General features: G+C 44.9%; 1 protein-coding gene across 2 annotated transcripts in view; it reads left to right on the plus strand.

Annotated features, from left to right (window-relative positions):
• LOC147025428 (uncharacterized) overlaps positions 1-14,618 on the plus strand; it is a 64,133-nt gene extending 49,515 nt beyond the window's left edge. The window contains exons 9-11 of one of the 2 annotated variants that reach the window (XM_085886395.1): positions 1,713-2,195; positions 9,551-10,003; positions 12,255-14,618. In XM_085886395.1, coding sequence (XP_085742521.1) covers positions 1,713-2,195; positions 9,551-10,003; positions 12,255-12,260 — 942 coding nt within the window. In that variant the 3' untranslated portion in view covers positions 12,261-14,618. Of the gene's footprint in view, positions 1-1,712; positions 2,196-2,932; positions 3,543-9,550; positions 10,004-12,254 lie in introns of those variants that run through there. The other variant, XM_085886393.1, reaches the window with a different exon arrangement.
• The last annotated feature ends 597 nt before the right edge of the window (positions 14,619-15,215 follow it).

Here is a 15,215-nt window from a genome sequence, read left to right on the forward strand (position 1 = left end):
CTTGTCACTCAGGGGGATTAATCCCCAGTTGTCCTCTGAAAAGCCGGACCTGGGGCCACCGCTCATAATTAACGTTGTGGTATGGTGGGTTGTTTTAAAACCACAAAAGCCACCCAGTTTACCACGAGTTCCAGTATCGATTGTCCAATTATTCTGTTTAACTGGAGGTCACATGGTTACCTGAGCAGGGAGCACGTCCTCGGCAATGCACCAATGTTATCTCGATTTGATTTTAATTAGGGCGGTCGAGCGTTTTTACCGTTGGTGCCTGACGACGATTTTTGGTCAAATCTGTGGTAATTACCTCCCAGTCTGTCTCGGTTCAGACAATGCCAGACCAATGGAAGGAAAGGACAAACATGGACAGGTTGGAAGTCAACAAATGATTTATTAAGAATAAAATAAACAAATAAAGAGAACTTTTTATTTTCTGAGGTAAATAAATGAATATGTTTCAAAGCAACCGAAATGAATAATTGCTCAGGCAAAATCAACCAAAGTGCCGAGAAAGAGACAGAGAGCATTGGGGGGTGGGTGGGTTGACTTAGAGCTAAACACAGACAAGGTTACCCAGCAGATCATTCGGGGGGGAGGGGGGATCAGGGTCGTCTCGCTCACCAGAGAGTAGTTGTCCGTGAAGTGAAAACATCCTGAAATGTGTGCGTGCGTATCACGTCCATCGCCAGCACCCAGCCTGGGCGTGCACCCTCTCGCGAACAGCCTTCAACGCCAGTCGACATCTAGGATGGCCACGAGATCGTCTGTCGTGGGTTTAGACCCTGGTGCTGCAACACGGGCAGCTCCTCACACTTCATGGAACTGGTGACGTCGAGTGACCCACACGGTCCGTCGGACACTGACTCGCACCTCACACGTTGGTGACCAACCCGCACCTCACACGTTGGTGACCAACCCGTGCCTCACTCGGAGCTGCTCACGTGCACCACACACTCGCTTACTCAAGCACTGGGAAAGACGAATTGTCTCGTGGTTGGCGCTGATCAGACACCACACACGGAGCACTTGCGGTGCTTGCTCACTTGCACGATTCCTCTCTGGCTCGCTTCTTCCCTCACGTGCTTCAACTCTCGCTTTGTTTTTGGCTCACTTGCCCTCTCGCTCTCTTCTCCTCCACAGAATGGACCTCCAATTCTCTTTATATCTGTAGCCCATCTCGGCGGGCGCAGAGTCCCCCCAAGCTCACCCCGCTCCACGTGCCTACTGTTACCATGACATCCCGTGCGCTCACGAAAAAAATATGTGCATAAACGTTGCTGAGGAAAAATAAGGGCGGGCGCCGGCGCTCGCAAAAGAAATGTGTGCAAACGTTTCTGTCGTTAAGAACAAAAAAAACATCCCATAAGAGAGAGGATCCATTCTTTTCCCTCCTCAACGCATCACATTTAAAATCCCATTAGAAATGGGGATGGAGCTCATCTGAACATGCATTCAAGGAAATCACTGTCTGAGGACCTGGATATGTGGATGTATTCATCAGACCGGATTCTGAAATTCGTAACACACACACACACACACACACACACACACACACACACACACACACACACACACACACACACACACACACACCGGTATATATAAATTCAACTGTGAACTGATCATCTCAAACTGATGTTTATCCAAATCGCCATCAACTGTGACTGGTTGAATCAAGCTTCTCCCATCATTTTAATTTGCCATTTTCTCTGCAGACAAACTACCGTGGATACAGAGTGAGGAAGAATCTGAAGAAAAGCCATGATGTGAATGTCATTGTCAATTTACAGCACAAACCAGCAGCGAAAGAAGTGAAATCCTCTCATTCGAGTTGTAGGAGCGATCAGGGACATATTAGCAGACTGAGCTCTCGTAGTCCAAGTTTGAGTCCCAAGTGTGATCAAGACTCATCTCTTGATCACCAGCGTCGAGTTCAGATGGGTAAAGTCATTCAACCTCGTTCAGGCCATGATGGTGGCACAACACCATGTGATACGAGATTGAAATCCATCAACAAACCATCTCCACATTGTGACACTGTGGTGTCTTCCCACGGATTTGAGAAAATTCTGAGGAAGAGTAATTTCCAGGTTGACGCTGCAAAGGAAGAAGCAGTTGTCGTCATTCAAGCAGGTTACAGAGGATACATGGTCAGAAACGACTTGAAAAAGAAGCACCAAAGTGCAACAACCATCCAGGTAAGAAACCACATTTTACAAACATTTTAACAATCTCTCAACCCTGAAATAATCTCCAGTGATGAAGATGTAAATTTTAGATTGACCTCGCTGGTGTTCCCTCCTGAATACAATGTTAATGATTCCTCCAGTTCAATCCCAGAAAACACATACACCTCTCCATTATTTCCAGATATCCTTGTAATTTACATAAAATTACATTCAACACTTCCAATATTTACCCCACCCACGTGCAGCGCACAGCATGCTAAAACACTTGGTTTACTTCTGTCCACAAACATCAGTTTATGATTGACGAACAACTTGATTTAAATTTAATGTTTTATTTTGAACATGAAGTGGAAAACAACCCTGAAGTTTACAATTGTTTGGCTCTGAATTTGTCTCGATCACACATGTGCAGAGAGGAGTGACATTTCTTTATTATTTCTGCCTGTCTGGCAGTCAAGCAGCATTGAAAGTCATTCCAAACAGGAAACTCTGTTTAAGGACATTATAAAGGACACAAACAACAGACACAAATAATTAATGTCACGTGTAAAATACGGTGGTGTGATGGACTCCTTCTCAACGTCTGTAAACTTCTGGAATTATTTTTCTTCAACCTGTAAAATCTTTATTTTATTGAAATGAAATTATATTCTTGTTATTTTAACACAAAATAATAGTTTAATTCTTGTTATGTGAGGAACACAAAACGCCTTCTGAGTACTTTCAAAACCCTTACATTTATGCAGGACTTGGACAAAATATTACATCATTACGTGTCATCGCGACCAATGAAATTTGCTGGTTGTAGATGCCGCCCATGTCCTTGTTTCTCAAGACAGCGTGGTATCATGTGTTCTATGAATCTCTCTCTCCCTGGTGCACCTCTACTGGAGATTATCTCTCTTCCGGGTGGACCTCTCCATTCTTTCAACTCTCCAGCACTCGATCCATCCTCCAACCTATTTCAACATATCTCTGACCTACAAATTAAAAAAAAAACCCATGTTGCAATGCTTGTTTGTTTTCCATCAATCGTTCTTATTTTTTCCAACTTCAGTGCAAATTCACCCAATTTCCTTAAACCTACCTCCTCCTCACTCTTCTGTAACATAACCTCCTTTCTCCTCCCATGTTGTCCCCCATCGTACCTTCTCTTTGCACCTCTCCATTGCCCTCTGCTCCCTCCCCCTCTGGTCTGCAAAACTGTGTCGTGTTCAAACATCTGTGGTTTCCTTTCCAACTGAACAAATATCTCATTCTCTCATTCAGGACACTCCTCAACATCTCAAATGTGCTCTATCTTTCCACTCATCGTACCTCCCACTCTTCCCAACTCCTCAAATCTTGTTCCTCCAACTTACCTGCTCCCATCTTTTCCATACCAATACCCAGTCTCATCCTTCCCCTCTTTGCAATCTCCCTTCTCCCTCCTCCCCCATTGCCATGCCTGTTCTCATTGTCTCCCTTCCCTCTAAAAGCTTCCCTCTCAACCCTCCCTCTCAAATCAGCTTCTTCCTCCCTCTTCAAAGCAAACTTCACTTCCCTCCCTCCCCATCCTTCCCCCTCACCCTTCTCACTAAATTCTCTCTCTCCCCCTCCTCCCTCCAATTTCCCCCCTTGCCTGTCCGCTTCGAATCTCCTTGTGCACTCCCCCTTCTCAAAACTCCCCCTCACATCCACAAAGCTGCCTCCTTCTGCCACCCTCTCTCTCTTCAAACGCATTCCTCCACCTCCTCCAATCGCCGACTTCCTTCTGCCCCCTCTCTTGTTACTCCCCAATGTGCCACATCCCATCACCACTGAGCCATTCGTCCACCTCCACATCCGGCACTCTCCTGCAATCTCTTACACACTGTCAACATCTCTCCCTTCCTCCCCCTCCCCTCTCCTGCATCCATAGCCTCCTCCCTTGACTCTTCCTTAACATTGTGGACCTCAAACATCCAGGGCTTTGCTCGAATCTGACTGATCTCTCCATGCAGGTTCCCACTTACAAACCAGACATAATCTGCTGAACAGAAATGTTCCTCCTTCAAGACGTCTCTGACTCCTTAATTTCTCTCCCTGGTTGTTCCGTCCTCCGATGTCATAGACCCGACCCTCGCCCTGGCGGAAGAGTTGCACTCTTTATCAAAAACTCTTCCTCACTTTCCATGCACTGCCCTCACTCTTCCATACCCCCAGGAATACCTCTGGCTATGGCTTCCCCTCCAATCACACCTCTTCTTCAAAGTGTGTTGTTCTGTCCACCAAGCAGTGATGTCACTTCCTCCATTTACATCTCGCTCGCCGAAAACATGGACCAACTTCTATCCATTCATCCAAATTCTGTCTTCCTCATATGTTTTGATGTCAATTGTCATCATGCCAGTTGGCTGGGTGTGGGTATGTCTCGCACCTGACATTACACTTCAGCAAAGGACTTCTGCGACTCATTGTGGTCCTGCAGCGTCGTCTGATATTTCAGATCAATTGTTCCAATTTGCATAAAAGCACCAAAATTGGTGCACATGTCGAATAATGTATTCCGAAAAATTCTAGATATGGAGCCACCCGAGATTGTGCCTTGGTCAGCTTCGGCGAGCATTTTCCAAAATGGCCACCATTCTACTTCAGCGAAATTGGCTATTTGCTCTTATTTTCTTATAGTATTGGTGGTAGATATAAGGAAAGTGTAAAATTCAGTAAATTGACCATGAAAAGGCGAATTCAAATCTTATGAGCCAGTATTTTCGGTAAAAAAGCCATTATTTGATTTGTAAATTGCTGCTCTCCTGAAACTTTTCGCTGAAAAGTACCCATTATTGCCTTGAGAACAAGAGAAATGATATTCATCACATTCAATGGGTTTGGAATCAACAAAAATTGCATTATAGATTACATACTTTACTCTATTTTGAAAAGGGAACTGATAATCGTGATAATGACAAACTCAGAAAATGTCGTCAAATTATTGCACACTTCACTTTGAAGCGGCTACGGTTTACTGTCTACTACCATTCTACCAGAACACATGGTACAGGCATACATCAGACTAGTACAATATGAGTTTCTGAGCTCAAGTGTACTGGCTCTGGATCAAGAAGTCAACACTTTTCAAGCAATGCGACTTTGCATTTGTACATTCTAAGCAAGGCCGATATCTCAGTCGGTGTCTACTGCGTCTGTCGACTGGCATTATCCTTCACAAGCACGCAGTCCAGTGCATTGCAGATTAGCCTTCTTGCATTTGCAGCGGTTTCTTCAGCCTTTTTTGCAGCCGCACGACACCAGCTCGAAGCAGCTTTTTGAAGCCTCAGGGAGTCTGGTCCAGAGTGGTTCGTAGGTCCCATCCTCTGTTTGCCACCAGCCATAGCCACCCTGGAAGACTGATCTCTTCACTTGCTGTTCCAAAGCATCGTAGGTAGGTGGGATGCGCTGGACGGAGTTCCTCTTGGCGAAGAGTTTCTTTCTGGCCTCGTTAACGTCCGTATATGGACTGATGCGGTCAAAGAGGAGCACCACAAACCTTTCAATGCAGTGCATTGTGTCATCCTGGATGTTGACTGGTGTGGTGGTCAGGGTCACAAGATAATCTGTCAGTTCTGGAAACGAGTTCCATGTGGCCCAGGCAGATTTCTTCCCATGTCCCACGAATGCTGATACCTTGTCACATCCGGTCATGGCGTGGAAGACAGGGAGGGCACGTGCCTTCTGTGGACCGATGGAGGCAGCTATTTCATGGGCAGGGATGTTGCGGTAGTTCTTGCCGTCCCAAAGGCAATCCAGAGTTCATCCACGCATGGTAGTGCCTGGGCTACCATCACCGCCAAGACGACGGTGTCTGTGTCTAAGGTTCGAACTTGAATTCTGAACCTCTCACTGATGCTGTGTGCGAAAATGGATTTTCCCATAAAAATGACCATTTTTCCCCAAAACAATGGTTAGAAATATAATAAATCAACACAAATGACATTCGTATTGTTTTCCTTTGTAAATGCACATCACATGGAGTATTTATCACCTCTGAGAAACCTACAAAGAGAATAACAATGACAGATATCCCATGTTGTTGAAGTAGATTAGCGGCCATTTTGGAAAATGGCCGCCAAAGCTGACCAAGGCAAAATCTCGAGTGGCTCCATATCCAGAATTGTTCAGAATACATTGGTCAACTTATGTGCCAATTTTGGTGCTTTTATGAAAAATCGAACAAATGGTTTGCTGTGCTGCAGAACTATTGGGACTGAATCAGTCTGTAAACTTCCCGACCAAGATCTCAGCCAACAGCACTCCATCTTTCCTGGATTTGATTTTGACCAATTTCACCTCTCATCTCTGCTGTTCTTCTCTTGCTCCAATCGGTTCATGTGACCAAGTGATTGTTGAAGTGGTCATTTCTGGCCGTTCTTGGAGATCCATCTTCGCACCGATGAGTCTGGAATTTCACTCAGGCCGACTGGCAAAGACTTCAGGCAGCCACCAAACTTCGAGACTGTTCTCCAATTTCTCCGATCTCCGACATTAACTCATCCTGGGAATTCTTTCAAAGAAACTTGCTGTCTCTCATGCACAGATTTGTCCCATCTCATCTTCAGTTGTCCTTCCCTTCATCCAGCCCATGGTACATTGAAGATTGTGGCGAGGCTGTTGTCCTGAAATAACTTGCCTTCGCTTCATGAATAGCAAATCCAACTGAAGGCAATCTCAATTCCTTCCACAACGTTCAGAATAAGTGTGTATCTCCCCTCAGGAGAGCCAGGAATCTTTCTCATCTGTAGTCTGAACTCTCAAACCTGTCTCCATCCTCCAAATATGGGGCATCTGGTTAAGTCTGATTCTGGTGTATGTTTCCCCTCCATCCCCTCCCTGACCTCAAACCACGACTGATTCTGCAACCTGTCAGGATAGCATCAGCCAATGTGTCCTAAAAACCTGCACTGCTGTTCCTGCTCACCCTCTCTCTGTTCTTTTCACCTTCTGATTTGCTCAACGTCATCTCCCATCTGCTTGGAAATATGCAAACCTCACCGCTCTTCTTAAAAAAGGTGTAAAAACTGGTCCCTGCAGCTGCAGATAAATCAGCCTGCTCCCAGTCATCAGCAAGGTCATGGAATGCAGCATTATTTCCGACATTAAATCATTCCTCTTCTCCAACGGCTTGATTTTCGATCAGCAATTTGGATTCAAACCACATCACTCTTGCCTGGACATGCTGCTTCTGCTTTCCGAACAATATATGGAGGTCCTTAATAGCAGACATGAGATCAGAGCCATCTCCATCGACATATCATGAGCTTTCAATACGGCCTGGCATCCTGCATTGATCAGCAAACTCTCCTCTTATGGTATCCCAGGCAATCCCCACTCATGGCTCGCAGGCTTCTTCTTCAGTTATGGTCGATGCATGGTTCTTCATGGCTCTCTCTGTCTCTCTGTCTCTCTGTGTCTCTCTGTGTCTCTCTGTGTCTCTCTGTGTCTCTCTGTGTCTCTCTCTGTCTCTCTCTGTCTCTCTCTGTCTCTCTCTGTCTCTCTCTGTCTCTCTCTGTCTCTCTCTGTCTCTCTCTGTCTCTCTCTGTCTCTCTCTGTCTCTCTCTGTCTCTCTCTGTCTCTCTCTGTCTCTCTCTGTCTCTCTCTGTCTCTCTCTGTCTCTCTCTGTCTCTCTCTGTGTCTCTCTGTGTCTCTCTGTCTCTCTGTCTCTCTGTCTCTGTCTCTGTCTCTCTCTGTCTCTCACACATCTCCTCTTCCTGTCCAAGTTTTCTGGGCCCTGTGCTTTTTCTGGTTTTCATCAATGATTTCTCCGATTCTCTGGAAAATCCTCTTTATCTCTTTGCTGATGACTTCACCCTCTGCCGTGGCATCTCTCATCTCTCTCGTCGGCAGACAGCAGTCTCTTCACCCTCTGCAGATCTGGATACAATCACTTGCTTGTCAAACACTTGGAACATGTCTATCTTCTACCCTCTCCTCTCTGCTCTTGTCTCCCCCTCCACTGCTCTGGCTGTGCTCTACCCCCCTCCCCCATTTCCCCTATATTTCCACAGTGTGCAAAAGGTCTGACAAAAAACCCCTTCTGGTGAAACTGCCAAAATCAAGAATCACTGCTCACCTTCATTCTTTCATTCCTCTGTTTTTTCCCACCTCCACAACAATCTCCCACACTCTCTTCAATCCCATTCCTTCCTTCAGGTCTTCAAAGCAGTTGTTCACCCCCATCTCATATCTTTCCCCACACAAACCCACGATCTTTTCTACCCCCTTTAATCCACCCCATACCCACCACCTTCAAATTCCCTGCTTTCCTTCCTGAAAGTCCCTGAAGTACCATCTTGTTTACTCACGTGCCGTGCCCCATCCCTCTCCCTTCCACAGATCTCCTAATGTCTCTGTTCCCCACTGTTTTGTAATTCTATTGCTCACCCCTCTTGTCTCCTGCTCACCTTGTTGTGTGTTCTGCATGTTTGCTCTGACACAATCCTCGACAATGTTTTCAAAAAAAAATGTCGTGATCTCCCCTGGGGTATTTTGGGTCACAACGATGACATCATTGGTGAAGTGGTATTCCAGCCATAATTTGTTGAATCAAAATCCCTATTCGAAAAATCTGAAACTTCATGAATCTGATCTACGACCCGATGTGAGGGAAGAAGTAAATTTTTGACATCAGTCACGTGGTCTGGCAGCCATGTTGGATTGAAAAGAATGATGTTAAAAAAAAATCTTCTCCATAACATTGAAACAGATCGAAAGTGAAAGTTCATACATTTGATCGACTCGACATGGAGAATCTAGTTTGAATTGTTTTTCATATTCACCTCCATTGATACAATTTAGCCTTGATGTGAACAAAAGTGGTTGATAAACATTCCAAACATCAATAAAGCTTCGGATAATGGCATTGTGTGTGATATAATAGGGTGCAAGGATGATTCGGGTATCTGGGCCACAATAGTCGTGTGTTCAATGAACTACGGTACGAGTGCTGGTCTCGTTTCCCATATTAACCTCTGCCGCTGAGGCTGAAGGAGGATATTTTTTTCACCCCTTCCTGTCTATGTGAATGAAATCTCAAAACGTTGTAGACGGATCCAGATGAAATTTGGTCGACAGGTTGGGTGTGTGACAGGGTCTTTATCATCACTCACTGTAAAAATGAAAATAACTCCTGGAATCAGATCATGTGTGCAACGTTTAGATTTGTGAGGAACAGACCTGCAATGCCTGTCACGTGATTGTTCAACCATCTGCTGTGGATGGCTGTAACATATCTTAATTTAACAACGAACAGATAACCATCTCCAACTGATGTTTATCCAAATCCTTATCCAATGTGATTAGTTGAATGAAGCTTCTCCCATCATTTTAATCTACCCTTTTCTCTGCAGACAAACTACCGTGGCTACAGAACGAGGAACCATCTGAAGAAAACCCACAATGAGAACATCGTTACTTTTCAGGGGAATTCCTCTCAATCAGGTTCTCAGAGCCATCAGGGTCATTCCAGCAGGCCGAGTTCTCGAAGTCCAGGTTTTTGTCCCAAATATGATCGAGACTTCGATCTTGAACACCAGCGCCGAGTGCAGATGGGGAAAGTTATTCCACTTCGTTTGGGTCTTGATTGTGGCACTGCATCATGTGATGCGAGTTTGAAATCCATGAAGAACTCGACTCCACTTTGTGATGTTGTGGTGTCTTCCCATGGACATAAGAGAAGGGGGGTGAAGAATAATGTCCTGGTTTACCCTGCCAAGGAGGAAGCAGTCGTTATCATCCAAGCAGGTCGCAACCTGGTTCGATACAATTTGAAGAAGAAACACCAAAGTGCAACAACCATCCAGGTAAGAAACCATATTTTACAAACATTTCAACAATCTCCAAACTCTGAAATAATTGACAGTGATGAAGATGTAAATTTTGGATTGACCTCGCTGGTGTTCCCTCCTGATTCCATTGTTCATGATTCCTCCAGTTAAATCCCAGAAAACACATTCACCTCTCCATTATTTCCAGATTTCCTTGTAATTTATATTAAATTACACTCAACACTTCCAATATTTACCCCACACACACACACACAAAGCAAAACAGTGGAGTTTCACAATCAGTTCATGTGTCTGTCCATCTTCTCAGTTTATGATGGAGGAGGAACTTATTTAAATTGAATGTTACATTTTGAACACGAATCAGAACATGAATCTGAAGACAAGTTTACAGTTTAACAGAATTTTGTCTCTGAATTTGTCCCGATCGGACACGTGCACATATTCAGTCTTTTTTCAGTTATTCCGTTCAACAGTTCTTGGACAAAATATAACAGCATTTCATGTCATCAGGACCAATCAGATTTTTGCGTCGGAGACCATGTCCATGTCCTTGTTTCTCAAGACAATGTGGGTGAACATGTTCTGTGAACTCTAATCAACAAATGATATCGAGTGAGAAAGAGTAAGATACCCCTCCCCCACGCCCCCCCCTCATGTACATCCTTTTTGGCCCTTTTTCCACCTTTCTTAAATGTTTACATTTGAAATTTCCTGCTCGACCATCAACAAACTAACTTTCCATGATGTAACACGCCGGAGTTCCTTTCTCTGACCAAAACAAGAGGACCAGGAATGCAAGAACCAGACCAGGAACAAACGAATATCGTGTGTGGATTTGAATCTGTGATTCCCACATCATGAGTCCTGGGTTCACGTGGGAATGCTAAACATGTCACTGTTGGTTATAAGAGAAAAATCTTTCATTTCTCTCCAAAAATACTCTGAATACCTCCACCACAGAAGGTGGAAGGAGGTTATGTTTTCACCCCTGTTTGTCTGTTTGTTTGTGTGCAGGATGTGTCAAAAAGTCATGGACAGATTCTGATGAAATTTTGTCGGCAGGTTGGGTGTGTGATAAGGCCGAACTGATTCGAGTTTGGTGAAGATCTAAATCTGACGACTGGAATTTTTAGTGATTCTTCACCATTCAGAAATGGGGCGAAAAAGGATACATCGTACGATATCTCAAACTGTTGTGGACGGATCCGGACGAAGCTTGGTGTACAGGTTGGGTGAGAGACAAGGGCAAATTGATTCGATTTTGGTGAAGATATGAATCCAGAATTGGAGACAAAATTTTAAAGTGATTCTTCAGCTCTGACAGATGGGGCCAAAAGAAAAATAATAACAAGTGGTGCCAGGCACAACAAATCCCACCCATTTAAGGCATAACGTTATTTTGGGGATCAAATTTAAATTTGATGCATCCTTCACCTGAATGTTGATTATAAGGAATATTTTAATCTTAGTTTGAAGTCAATTAAAACATTTTTGATGAAGTTATGAGCAAAAAAGATTTTGACCTTTCAAGGCCACGTAAGGTCAATGGTCATGGTGTCAAATGAAAGCCAATAAAGGACTTGATATATGTCTTCCATGGTAAACATGCATATTCCAAACCTTTTTTGATCTATAATGGAAAATTTGTAATGTTGACCAATGACCATGACCCCCAAAACCTCGGACCCTTCCGATCTTCACAAATATGCATTTTTCACCATAGGAATGGGTATAATTATAAGTGACAAATACAATAAGGTTCACTATCAGCTTAGTTTGAAGTAAATCAGATCATTTTTGACGAAGTTTTGAGCGAAAAACGATTTTGATCTTTTTGTGACCTTGACCTTGACCTTTGATCCAATTGGACCCAAAAGTTAATGGGGTCGTCCAAACTTCATTGCCCACCTGTGGATTAAATTTAATGGTGTTTGCGAAAGCCGTTTTGCCATAAAGTTGCGAACAGACAGGCAGACAGACAAACAAACAGACAGAGAAACAAACTATGTGGATTCCTCGTGATCAAGTTCTCGGAGCGATCAGGAACATATCAGCAGATGTTCTTGTACATATCAGCAGCTCTTGCAGTCCATGTTTCAGTCCCAAATACGATCGAGACTCAGCTCTGAAGTTCCACCGATATGGGTGGGTAGATTTTTGGGAATCTGAGTGGATTATGATGAGGGCAGTGAGCCCCACATGGTTTGAGGTCAAAAACTACTAAGAATACATGTCCACGTTATGATGATGTGGCGTCTTCCCACAGGCTTGAGAGAAGTGGGGTGAAGAGTCACTTCCTGCTTTTCCCTGCCAAGGAAGAAGCAGTCGTCGTCATTGAAGTCGGTGAGTGGATACTGAGCCGGGAACGATATGAAAAAGAAACGTGAAAGTGCAACAACTATCCAGGTAAGAAACCACATTTAAGAAACATTTTAAACAATCTCAGAACGATCAAATAATATGCAGTGCTGAAGATGTCTATTTTGGATTGTCCTCACTGGTGTTCCCACCTGAGTCATTGTTCGTGATTCCTCCTGTTCAATTCGGTGAAACACATTTATCCAACCATTATTTCCAGATATCCTCTTAATTTCACTCGTGCTTTCTTATGTCCATAATTCTACAACTGATATCGGGTGAAGTGTCGTCAGATACCCCTCCCTGAATGTCGATCCTTCTCAGTCCTTTTGTTCTTCCTTTTAACATTTCCATTTTAAATTTATTTTCCCTGAGATCAGAGGCAATGCTGGGCACTGTCCCATGGGGCATGTGCTGCAAATCTGTTTTTACCCCTTGGCTACGATAGGCCACATTATGATTGAAATCCAACTTGATTCATCATCAGACACATGAACATGGAACAAGCATTACTTACATACAGCAATGACGTGTCGGAGAATGCCATCATTGATCACTTTGCTGAGATGTACAACAGATGGATGCACACCCACACTCCCCTGCCCTCCGTCACCCCCCCCCCACTCCCCCAAAGGAAAGGTGGACTTTGTTGTGATTATAAAAAATACAAAAACAAGTAACATCGTTCGACCTTGTGATCGAAGATTTCAGTTTAATTCCACATTTAAAGGATATTTAAAGGTTCTCACCATGAGCCTTGTGTGGCTGAGTGGTTTAGTCGGTGGCTTGGGATCCTTGGGGTCCTGAGTTTGAGCCCTACTTGCTGCTGAGTTTGCATTAGGGGGTTGATTCAGCCTGTCATCCTTCTGAAGGTCGGCGAAATGAGCACCAGTATCGTGGTAATTATCCCTGCAGGATCGAAGGTGACTGAAGGGTTGCTGTCAGGAAGGGCACCCGTCCGTAAAAACATTGCCACAAGAAAGGGTACCATAATTGGAACCCGCAAAAAGCTGACCCCTGCACAGGGATAAAGGCTTTCAAATGGTGTGATGATGATTTAAAGGTTCTCATCGATCTCCCTCAACTCTCACCCTTCTCCCCACAATCAACCCCTCACTCCCCCTTGTCAAAGTTGCCCTCCCTCCCCACATCCATCGGGCTGCCGCCTTCCTCTGCCCTCTCTCCTCCATTCCATCACTCCACCTCAAATCCTGAACTGTCTTCTGCCCCCTCTCATTACTCCCCACTGTACCTCAACGCAGCACCACAGCACCTTTTCTCCTCATCTGGCCCTCTCCCCGAGATCTTCTGTAATCTCCCACACTCTTTCAACAACTCTCCTTACCTCCCTCCCCCCTCCTCCCTTGCATCCAAAGCCTCGTCCCTCCCTCTTCCCTCACAGTATGATCGGGGGCCTTCGCTCAAACCTGACATATTTCCATTCAGGTTGCCACAGGCAGATTCGGTCTGGTTTGCCAAACAGAAACTTTCATCCTGCAAGACGTCTCTGACTCCCTGGTATCTCTCCCTGGTTACTCCCCCCTCCGTTATGACAGACCTGAACCTCGTCCTGGTGGAGGAGTTGGTCTCTTTATCAAAGACTCCATTCCTCACACTCCGTGCACTGCCCTCACTCCCCCACACCCCCAGGAATACCTCTGGCTGCAGCTTTCCCTCCACTCCCACCTCATGTTTCTATGTGTGCTGTACCGTCCACCAAACAGTGATGACTCCATTTACACCTCACTATCCGAAAACATGGACCAACTTCTATACTCTCATCCGAACTCTCCCTCATATATGGTGACTTCAATTGGCATCATGCCAGTTGGCTGGGTGTGGGTACCTCTCTCACCTGCCACGGCACTTCAGCAAAATACTTCTGCGATTCATTGGGACTGACTCAATTGGTCAACTTCCCGACCCGGATCTCAACCAACGGTACTCCATCTCTTTTGGATCTGATTTTGACAAATTTCCCTGAAAATATCTGCTGTTCTTCCTCGGCTCCAATCGGTTCTTCTGACCACATGCTTGCAAATGTCGACATCTCTCTGGCTGTTGGAGAACGACCTCAGTGCCGTTGAGTCTTTCATTTCACTTAGGCTAACTGGCAGGGTCTTCAATCAGCCATCAAACGTCGACACTGATCTCCCATTGCGACTTTCTCCAACATCAACTCATCCTGGAAATTCTTTCAAAGAAACTTTCTCTCTCTCTCTCTCTCTCTCTCTCTCTCTCTCTCTCTCTCTCTCTCGCTCTCGCTCTCGCTCTCGCTCTCGCTCTCGCTCTCGCTCTCGCTCTCGCTCTCTCTCTGTCTCTGTCTCTGTCTGTCTGTCTGTCTGTCTGTCTGTCTGTGTCTGTCTGTCTGTCTGTGTCTGTCTGTGTCTGTCTGTGTCTGTCTGTGTCTGTGTGTGTCTGTGTGTGTGTGTGTGTGTGTGTCGGTCTCGGTCTTTCTCTCAGATTTATCCCCTCTCGTCGACAGTGGTCCTATCCTTCCTCCCATGGTTCACTGAAGGTTCTCTCCCATGGTTCCCATGTCCGGAAACAACTTGCCTTTGCCTCGTGCAAAGCAAATGCAACTGAGGGTAATCTCAGTTCCTTCCTTCAAGCTTGGAACATGTGTATCTACCCTCAGGAGAGCCAGAAAACAACATCTTTCTTCTCTCAAGTCTGAACTCAACCTCTGTCCCTCCTCCAAATCCTGGTGGCGTCTCATCAAATCTGTTTCTGGTGTATGTTACCCCTCCATTCACTCCCTTACCTTAAATGGCCGCACTGTTGACACTGTAAGTAAAAAGGCTGAATGCCTAAACTTCGTGTTTGCATCTAAATATTGTCTCCAAAACTCATCGCTTTGTGTACCCAT

The sequence above is a fragment of the Eptatretus burgeri genome, chromosome 6 (assembly GCF_056783735.1).
Source record: "Eptatretus burgeri isolate ZD-2024b chromosome 6, Ebu_testis_v1, whole genome shotgun sequence".
In the NCBI taxonomy this organism is placed as follows: domain Eukaryota; kingdom Metazoa; phylum Chordata; class Myxini; order Myxiniformes; family Myxinidae; genus Eptatretus; species Eptatretus burgeri.